The sequence below is a fragment of the Ceratina calcarata genome, unplaced genomic scaffold, assembly GCF_001652005.2.
Source record: "Ceratina calcarata isolate Rehan_Ccalc_2016 unplaced genomic scaffold, ASM165200v1 scaffold594, whole genome shotgun sequence".
In the NCBI taxonomy this organism is placed as follows: Eukaryota; Metazoa; Arthropoda; class Insecta; order Hymenoptera; family Apidae; genus Ceratina; species Ceratina calcarata.
The window spans coordinates 36757-47531 of NW_017177175.1; the positions used below are offsets into that span (position 1 = coordinate 36757).

General features: G+C 33.6%; 1 protein-coding gene and 1 long non-coding RNA gene across 2 annotated transcripts; one reads left to right on the forward strand and one right to left on the reverse strand.

The window, feature by feature from the left end:
- Positions 1-432: 432 nt before the first annotated feature.
- LOC113464922 (uncharacterized) lies at positions 433-1350 on the reverse strand. The gene is made up of 3 exons (XR_003389788.1): positions 937-1350; positions 684-844; positions 433-515 (listed from the first exon to the last, which is right to left on the reverse strand). It is a non-coding gene; the product is annotated as an uncharacterized LOC113464922 (long non-coding RNA).
- A 459-nt stretch (positions 1351-1809) lies between these two features.
- Positions 1810-9939, forward strand: LOC113464921 (uncharacterized). Its single transcript, XM_026817674.1, has 5 exons — positions 1810-2070; positions 2145-2426; positions 6311-6598; positions 7465-7971; positions 9323-9939. Exons 1-5 carry the CDS (start codon positions 1810-1812, stop codon positions 9902-9904), a joined length of 1920 nt encoding a protein of 639 aa, XP_026673475.1. The 3' UTR covers positions 9905-9939.
- Positions 9940-10775: the final 836 nt, after the last annotated feature.

A 10775-nucleotide genomic window follows, 5' to 3' on the forward strand; every position in this document is an offset into this window, starting at 1 on the left:
TAATTAAAAAGCAATCAGGCGTCAGATGAAGAATGATCTTGAATGAAAAAAGATTACTTGTTAACGTTCAATTGGTTTCTAAACAATAAAAATTGATAGAATTTGTTATATTGTTTATATGTATAAGTACTTTTCTATCACAAATTTTTGGCAGTGAATTCTGCACACTCTTAACCCTAAAAAATAAAAATTATGAATTTAAGATAAAAAATTTAACTGAAAATCGACACTCACTATACTTTTAATGGTTTTGCAAGGATTGAATATGAAAAATATTGTAGAAATAGGATAAGACTCCCCTTATCGATGAGTTTGTAATTTTGTTTATTATATTTTAATCAATAACTTTCTTTAAAGTCCATCAATGATGATTATTTCTTTAGAAATTTGTTCATAAAATACTGGCGGTTCGATGTTGAACTTTTTTCAAGTAGGCATTCAGTAGTGGGGGACCAGCCCTCGTGGTTCAGGTTCAGATTTGTTCGGCGACAACGAAACAGTAGTATATAGTAAGTCTGTAAAGTAGTAGTAGTAATTTAGTGTGCCGAAGTTGCCCGCGCGGGCCTCGATCAGTGCCCGCCGAATTGTTTATGCCCGCTGTAACGAAATACCTTGACCGTACGGGCAAAGCCTGAGCAGCTCTACTCTAAGGTAACGAGCATGAGAATAAACCAAATATATACCGATTTGTGAAATCGCGCCAATGACTCAGGCAGCCGCTCGTCCAACATTAAACAATTCGGATTGTTTATTTATAGCGTCACTAGCAACAGCAACGCGCAACTATAAAAGAAGCGGCCGTATATAATTAGTATCTTGCATTCTCATGTACGGGCATCCTTACCTTTGGTAAAAAGAAATACGTTATAAAGTTGATTGAAAATATTAATTGCATAAGTCATGAAATCCAACTATAGTAGTCATGAAATTCCTTACAGGATTAAATATAAGTCCCATCTTCTTGCTAAATTCAGTTGATTTAGATTCTCTGTCCCTTCTATTGATCTTTATGCTTCGTTTACGCCTGTTGTAAACAATTACTTGGCGATCTTGTTGCTGCATCCTTGTCGGACTTTCATATCCCATAGCATCTTTAGTTTCTCTTATTAACAGCTACCATATTTCCTTGCCCTATACCAGCTATCTCCTTTTACTTATTTCTTTCCCTTATTTCATTCTCCCTCTCTCGTACTCTTAAACTGAATGTTTTAGTCAATCCTCTAATCCGCTACGTTCCTGCATAAGAAAATTTTCAGGTTCACCCAACTGCGCAAATCATCAGATTCTCATTAACATACAGATAATTTCTGGTAGTTTTTTAAAGTTTCCGTCACCGTAAACCTAAATTGGTATTATACATACAGAGTATTTCTGAAAAAGTGTTAGAGCCGATGGGAGGTGATTCTGTAAACGTTTTTGAATAACAATTTCCTTTGCCAAAATGCAATGAGGCATGGTTTTTGAATTATTAACGAAGAATACTGACCAATAATAGCACGCGTAAGATCCGCGCCCAGCCGCGGATAGGTTGGCTCGGATCGTGGCGCTCGGTCGTGGCTTAGCGCGGGCTAGACGTACTCTTATTGGTCAGTGTTTTTCGTTAATAATTTAAAGACCGTGCCTCACTTTGCATTTTACCAAAGGAAATTGTTGTTCAGAAATACCTCAAAAATCACCTCTCTTCGGCTCTAACACTTTTTCTGGGACACCCTCTATAATTTATAAGAAATATCAATGTACAATTACAATTTTTAATTGTAAATTTATCAACAGGGCTGTTCCAGTCAGTCCATGTACGCGCGGCCATCTATGAGAGTCGTTTCAAGTGCGAGTACATCAAGTGCAGCATATTCGGATAGCAGAACGAACTCTGGATGTTCCTCGCAGTTTGTCGACGACTATAACAACGCCAGCACGTCAACGAGCATAGGCAGTTCTCTACAGCTAAGCGTAGCCATCGCTACCTGGAACCCTCAGCTATCGTGTAATAGAAGATCTTCCATCACATCTACGGATGGCAGCATTACAGAATGTCTATGTAGCCTGTGTGCACATAGTTCCGAAGTTTTGGTAAACGGATAATTCGAAATAAATGACATCATCTAAATTTCATTTTTTAATTATCGTTAAAAATAAATTTTCAGAGTTCTTCCACACTATGCCTCTCTACCTCTCGAGTCAATTCTGATCGCCTCATCAGTCTATCATCTAATTGTAGTTCCTCGGAATTAGTTTTGTCCGATGCATGTCGCGGGGTGCAAGGATTGTCCTCTCCATCTCGCAGCCCGCTTTATGCAGAAAATAGAATTGAACAGCATACGGAGAGTCGCGCGGAGGACGTAACAGAATATGACGAGCTAAAACGATTAATAAGTGATGCACAGAAGGAAATTGACAGATTTCAAGAAGAACTAAATACTGCACAGGTAATTCGAAGTATTTTTGAAATTTCAAAGAACAATTACGCTTTTTAAGTCAATGTATTAATGTATATAAAGTATGTAGTAATAGTACACAGGTGTACAGGTGTAGTAAAGGTACACATCAATATATTCTATGAGCAAAAATAAGAAAAAAATGTTATATAAACTTAGCTCTGCAGACGTTTTATTATTACATTTTATTACATTGAAAAGAAGTTTATGTTTCTATTTGAAAGTGTCGTTCCCTGTTGCGAATGCAAGCCTGATATCTTAAGAATTATTCTAATAATTTTTCATTCTCCAAATTTCATCTCTATCTGACTTTAGTTTAGCGAGTCCAGTATTAAACCTTTCTATTAGTTCTTGCCAGGAATTGACATTTTTTAATAGATTCTAATTCGGTCACTTATCATAACAAAACAGATGTTTTCATAATTCAATTTGTTTTATTGCGTTCGACTGTTTCAAATAGTAAACATGGTCAGAAAATACCATCGCCTTATTGTTACGTTCCGATGTACTAACAACGAATTCGCTATTGACTTTACGTTTCACATTTTTATTATAACTTTTTTATAAAGCATTTGCAGACTTATTCTGTCTCTCTCCATCTTATTTTTTTTCTTACCCTTTCTCATAGAATATATTGATGCAATTTGATTGTTTAATCCGGAGACAAACTATGTACAAGGTATTATGATATCAAGATCTCCTTATTTTTTTTTAAATGAACAGTAGAAACTTACGGCTTCAATTTGAGTTAGCATTGAGGTAACTTGGACAAAAATTAACAAAATTATTAACAATAGAAGTTTGAAAATATTTTTCGTTCAAATTTAATCTTTAAAATTGAACAAGATATGATTCAAAATCGATTTTCTTCAATTAGAAGTCAATTTACACATACTTGCCAGAGAAGATGACAGAAAGTAAAGACATCGAACTTCAACTTGACTTAAGAATGAAAGAAGTCGATTCATTATTAACAACATTATTAGCAATTGCAATTTGACAATATTTTTCGTGAAGATACAATGTTTAGAATTGAACAAGGTATGCTTCGACGTTGATGTTTTTCACTTATGAGTCAAAATAGATAATATCGTGCAAGGAAATGAATTGAAGTAGAGACTTGAAGCTTTAATTTGCTTAAAATTTTTAGTAAAATCTGTTCACTATTAACAAAATTATTTACAATACAATTTTGCTAATCGATCTCCCTCCGATAAGACTAGGCAAAATTTTCTTTTCGATTGACTCTTATCCTATTTGAGGCAACTCACATAAAACTTCCAGAGGACATGAAAGAAAGTGGAGACGTTAAGTTTAATTATTAGCTAAAGTTAAACGCATTTCATCCAATATTAACGAAGTTATAAAAAAGTGGAGTTTGACTATTTTCATTATAAGTATGCAATTTCTGAAATTATCAATGAATCTCGAACAGTCCAGTATCTAACACATATCCAAAACCGATTTAAGTGATCCGGATTTCTAATTTCTAGGGAAAAAATTCGTTTACCTTATAATAGTATTAAACATTGTTACTACAATCATATTTAACATAAACCATTGTATCTCGGAAAGTATTGGCAAAAAGCAGCTGAAATTTTTACAGTGAGTATGGATCATCTCTCTCAAATGAAAAATTGCTATCCTAATTGATGTCAACGATTGATATCCAATCTCAACATAAAATTTGCTATTCTTTTTCAGTTAAAAGATGGCTTTCTTATAAATTTCTTCTACAAATTAATTTTAATTAGTAGAATTTCTCTTTTATGCTCCTTTAATAGTGAACAATGTCTTTGATCAAGGCTCAATGATATTTTATAATAGGTCGTTGAATTCAACTTCACACACGTTATGATATTTTGAAAATATTGATCATCTTGAAATTTTCCCCATTAGTTTATTAATTTAAAAAATACCTGTGCTAAATAATATGCCTCTTTGTACCAAACAATTTTCCTTCAGTCATATTTTTGGCAATTTGAACCCGTACGAGATATTTCACTCATGGTAGAAATATATAAGGTGTGCTGTTAAGCAGCTGATTGAAACAGCTAGTCACCCTTCCTTGTAACGTCTTATTCATTAATTGTATTTTGTGTTAAAATGAGGGACAGCCAAGGAATGTTGAAAGTGGAAACTAATTTTTAACTTAAAAAGTTTAAATTACACTCTGTTAACTTGTTTGAAAAGTTTATAACACTTTTCAGAACAACCAGTTTTTAAATTAGCGTTTTCCTGATCACAAGTTTAAATTTCAGGAATGAACGAAGTAAATCTATTCACGATCAAAATTGAACAACAATTTTCGTAATTAGTGAAGGGATGACTCGAAGTCGATTTTCATCCCATAGAAGTCGATAAAATTGTTAGATGGAATGAATTAAACTAGGTAATTCAAGCTTTAATTTGAGCCGCGAACGAAGTAAATGGGTTTATTATTAACGAAATAATATAATTTTTTTTACAACACTGCATGCTTTGGAAACTGATAATAGCAAATATTCAGTTTTTTAGAATTACCATTCAAGCTTTTTCAACTTTCAATAGCGCAGCTTGGCACTTTTGTCGTTTTTAGCAGTTTCTATGTTTGAAAATAATAGATAATCATTTGTCAATATGGCATCTATATGAAATATTATACTATATAGGTAGATGACGAAAATGATACCATTGGAAGAATTCTATTCTATATTTAATTCTAATTCTACATCTTCTGTATTTCCACCATGATTCTACTGTTCTCACTTCACACTCAAATGGAACACTCTGTACCCCGTACATATGTATATTTTTTCAGTTGCATATAAATATTGGATAGCCGGAAAAGTATTGAGAGATTTCTATCACTATATAGATGTTGTTTGATGTCATGTATCGGGCAACACTAATCAGATTGCGTCATACTGATGCGACATTTTAGTCTACAATTTTTATGAAGACAGTTTTGTATTTCGTCAATCATATCAAAAGCAATATTAGTGTGAAAATGAGTGAATTTTTTTAAGAAATTCGCTATGCTTTGCAATTTTACTACGCCAAATAGCAAAAAAGTTGCACAAGCCTGGGAGAAAATTCGTGGTGTTTACGGTCAAGATACTTTAGCAAATGCAACAGCATGTAGATGGTTTGCTCGCTTCCGTTCTGGAAATTTCGATGTTGAAGATGCACCTCGCTCTGGTCAACTAATCACTGAGTTCTATTCCGATGAGATTATGGCTCTACCCCAAAAGTGGAAAAAGGTCATAGATAATAATGGCCAATATATACTCGAATAAAATTCATTTTGAATGAGAGATATATTTAATAAAAAAATAACAGAAATCTCTCAATACTTTTCTACCAATATATGCTACCCAATATATACTAAATTACATTAATTGTATGCAAAAATGTAGAATAGAGTAGATTTTACTTCCAGCCTTTCGACCCTGAAGAAGGACTCGATTACAATCAAAATATTCTTCTTATTAATAATATTTCAAGCATACTCACCCCTCCTCACCATACTCCTAATAAAATAAATCTAACAATAATATGTACCAAACTTACTACATCTAATCCACAACTATTAAAGGGTATTTATGTCTAAGTGTGCGTACGTCCGCCTTAGCGACGTGCGTCCTAATAACTAAATTAATGACATGTATTAAACTCCTGAGTCTGTTTACTCCCATTTCATTTTTTCTTTTTTATAATCATCTTCATCATCGACTCCATCGGCTTCTCATTTCCCATCTCACCCACAATTTTTCTTACACTTATGCCCCTTTCTAAATTCTGAAATTTTCTTACATAATGTTCTAAATTCCCACATCGTATGCAAAAATGTATATTATATTAAATAGTACAATCTTTTTAACGTTTGTTCACAGTTACAAAAAGAAGATATAGAAAACCAGGCAAGACAAGCAGAAATAAAAGTGAAGTCATACATAGAGGATGCAATTGCCATTTTAGAGGCTAGAGAACTGTATTTGTTAGCAAAAAACGAGCTTTTTAAACGAAATGAAACTGCTACTCTAAAATCGATATACAATACGCTGGAGAACAACAAGAAGAATTTATATCATCTCTTTGACCAGCTTACCGGGATCTTCAAAATAGAATGTCCACATGCTAATATGTTTTGTTTGGCGATCATTCACGCGATGTTTGCTAAGGTATTTCATACAAAACATTTATGATTACTAGACAGTAAATTTTTAGTGCAAAGGTTCAGTAACGGTTTTCAAATTTCATTTTCTCATCGTATTTCGGCATAGATATTTGTTTTAGCATCATATTACAAGCCTATCGAAAAAATAGTAATCTCACAACTCTCAAACACTGTTGATTTAAATCGATTTCTACATTAAAGTGGTTTTTTAGTATGAAGAAAAGAAAACTGATTTCGCCATATTATGTTATTTAGGTTTCGAAAGGGCTTGAGTGTTAGAATTGTAACAAAAAATATTCTGCTTGTACATTTGAAGTTGCTGCTCTCTAAGCAGAAGAAAAATGATTGGCTCAAGTTAGAAATAGTGAGTTTAATGTGGAGGATTAACTTGGATCTGGCCGATCTTCCAGTATCTACGAAAAATAATATCCACTTGCTTGTAAAAGGGATGATAGAAAACCGGCGTAACTCCATAAAGAAATGTTATTCTGAAATGTGAATGAAATAATATCTTATTTCAAATCAGTTACTTGTCACCTATTCTTTATGATAGTCGATTTCAAAAATTCGAGTAGATATATTCCTTATCCTTTGAAGTGTTCCTATAGTTTGTCAAAAATTATTATAAAAGACTCGTAATATGAATGTTATGAAGTTAGTATAAATGGTTCACTTGTGTCTAACTTTTTATCAATTTCAACATATTTTTTGATAACAGGTTTTTTGGCATAACAAAGATTTTTGAATTTACAATTTGACCCACGTAGACAAAACTTTAGGAACCCCTCGTTTAATAATTCATTCATTATTAATTCATTCATTAATAAAACATTCGATAATATTTTCTTTATTTACTATTTTTATTTGCAGTGCACTGAACCAATTCCGTATTTCTACTGGGAGAAGGATATGGACTGTATTGTAAACGGCGAGATAGAAAAGAATTTGGTACCGATTGTAGGGAACTTCGGAGAAGTGGTTGATACCAATCCGGAGTTGTTACAGATCTCTAACGATCCATGCGAAACACAACCGATGCCAATCTTACACAAAACCATGCCAAAGCACATATTTCCCAAAGAGGTTCGAACGCTGAACTCTGGTGAACCGGTTGAACCATCAGTAATCATCGGTACCAATGATAACGATCTGTATAAATTGTGCCGTCCTTGGGGAGTTGCCTGTGATGACGAAGGTCACGTAGTCGTCAGTGACAGATCGAACCACCGTATACAAATATTTACACTAGACGGTGGCTTCGTAAGAAGCTTCGGTACCCTGGGTACAGATCCAGGCCAATTTAACCGCCCAGCGGGTGTTACAGTCGATTCCCGCAAAAGAATAATTGTCGCCGATAAAGACAACCATCGGATACAGGTAATAAAAATGAATACGGACTTGTTATTTATTGATTTTATCAAAAAAAGCTGTGTATGATTTCAGTATATCATAGGGATTAAGATAGTGCTTAGATAACTCCGTTAATGAATAGACTGCGGATTTTATGCATTTATAAAAAAATCATATGAACAAACAATATAAAAAATTCATTCTGTGTCCAAGTGCATACAAAATATCAACAGTAAAATACGTATATATACGTATACACGTAAATATACATATTATGATAATAAATTTCTATTTAGATTTCAATTTCTATATTGACATTACATATGGTTTATTTTGCACAGAGCTCAGCAGTCTATTCATTACCGGAATATCATTAGTTATCATAGTTATCTATGAACTATCTTAATTCAGATCTTGGAATGTATCTACTATTTCTTATTCTTTCGTATTGCTCTTGTATCTATGTAAAGCTTTTTGTGCTGCTATTTCTGCTGTCCGGTTTCCCTTCTCTTTGTTATAATTCCTCATCTATTTATTTCTGACAGTAATATTTCATTCCTCCCATTTCGATTTAATATTCCCTGCTGTTTGTTTTTATCGATTTCCTTCTAGCATTCTTCCATTCCTGTATCTACCGAGTTAGTACATTTTCAGTACAAAAGTATAATTAAATTAACTAACGTAGTCAATTTGAACAACAGATTTGGCTAATGCCACGTCATTCGTGATACTTGATTTACTATAAATTATAGAACGAGAAATATTCGTAAATCCAAAATATCGGTATGATAAATACATTCAAGTCAGATCATCAAAGTCTTATCAGCTCAGTAAAATTGATATGTTTCAATGAATCGCTCGCTATTCACAAATATTCAAAAATTATTCCCTCTCCCTCCCATCCTTGCCATCCCTCTTCCTCTAGATACTCTGGGAAAGACAGATGATTCCATTTCTTGTATTGCGGATTATATATCTCGACTCTTTTATCTTGCTTCTTGTCCACTGCCTTTCAATGTCCACATATCCCTCTGTTTCAACGTGTTCCAGCATGAGATTTCTTGCTCCATCCTTTCCTCGATATACTTCTCCCCGAATCGTAGGCAATTCATCTGAATTTAAGGAAATTTCTTTTCACTATACCTCACCTGAGTTTCTTCCCATTTCTTCTTCTTCTTCAATATCCCTTAACTATAACCTCTCCTCATCTCTATTACTTATTTTTTCTTCACACTTAGCCACCCCCGCTCTTGTTCAAAATGTGTATAAACACAACGATTTTATTTTGCCATACATTATTTCTATTCCGAAATAATCTCAAATTGTCAAAGTTTAAACCTCATTACGAGTATAATTTTTAAATTCTCTTATTTTGCAGGCTTTCACCATGGACGGTCAATTTTTATTCACCTTCGGCAAGAAAGGACAGGAAACAGGGCAATTCAATTACCCTTGGGACGTTGCCGTAAATTCGCAATGTCAGATTGTTGTCTCAGATACGAGGAATCATCGTATCCAACTATTTACTAAGGATGGTATATACCTCAGGAAATACGGACATGAGACCAACTCAAAAATGTGGTACCTCCTTGATTCGCCACGCGGTGTGGCATTCAATATTGATGGAGAAATCGTCGTTACTGATTTCAATAATCATAAAGTACTTATAATTAACAGTAGTTTGTCAGAAATACGGGTATTACAGTGCGATTCTGCTGGTAGCGAGAAACTCTTCAACAGGCCACAGGGTGTGATAACAGACGTTTTAGGCAATATAATCGTGGCAGATTCGAAGAATCATAGAATTCAAGTATTCAACCGACATGGGTTTTTAATATGGAAGTTCGGCAGTTACGGATCAGGAATAACGGAAATGGACCGTCCATCCGGGATTGCATTGACTCATGATGGTCGAATTGTAGCGGTAGATTTTGGTAACAATAGAGTCCTTATTTTTTAAGCGATCCAATTTGACGCCTACAAAAGTATTAATTGCATCTCCAATCCTCACTTGGCTTCAGAGACGTCAAACGTTCTGACTGAGTTTTGAACTGCCTTAAAATCAGAGATATAAAAGAGCTTGGAAATGCAATTAATCCGGTAACGACCGGCAGCGGAAGAGAATAGAGTGACGAAAAATTCGTTTTTTTATCGCATGTAGAATACTCATATTGTATACTTGCATATTGTATATTAATTTAATTATCGCATGTAGAATATTCACTGGTTTTACCTGGATCTTAGAAGTAAGTTCATCTTTTCTCTTTGAGATGCAATTTTCTGGCTGTTTTAATCGTCGCAGATGTACGAATGAATAGCGTTAATGAATTCGGTGCAAAGGGTACATTTTTTATACTCTTTTATGATATAACTTAATTGACGTCTACAGATGGTGCAGTTAGCGGTAAAATTGAATATACGCCATTTAAAATTGAATAACTTGTTTTAAAATTTGACCATATAACGTAAAATTTTATTATTACTCAGGTAGATTGGTTTACTAAATGATATATACAAAGAATTAGGAAAGAATTCAAATTGATAAAAACCGTAAGGAAGAATGTGGAGGTCTGAAAATTTTATTGTTCATATTATAATATCGTTGTTGTGAGTTATAATTACGTAAAGTTGAAAAAAATCGCAATTTTCACTACTTGTCAAAAGTCTACATATATTTATGCCTGTCACTTCTTTCGATGGGCTTCAATAAAATTTTCAGCATAAACTAATCTCATAGAATTGGACAAAGTGTGTTGTTTAACTTCCATTACAAGGCCGGATAAAAAGGTTGAAAAACGCGACTTCGATATTTTTCCTGACAATTTCTACTA

What these genes read in the sequence shown, in the direction of transcription:
- LOC113464921 (XM_026817674.1), top strand. Translation starts at nt 1,810, where the DNA reads ATGAGAGTCGTTTCAAGTGCGAGTACATCAAGTGCAGCATATTCGGAT. An exon ending in CACATAGTTCCGAAGTTTTG is followed by an intron (nt 2,071 to 2,144) that starts GTAAACGGATAA and finishes ATAAATTTTCAG; the next exon opens with AGTTCTTCCACACTATGCCT. An exon ending in AAGAACTAAATACTGCACAG is followed by an intron (nt 2,427 to 6,310) that starts GTAATTCGAAGT and finishes GTTTGTTCACAG; the next exon opens with TTACAAAAAGAAGATATAGA.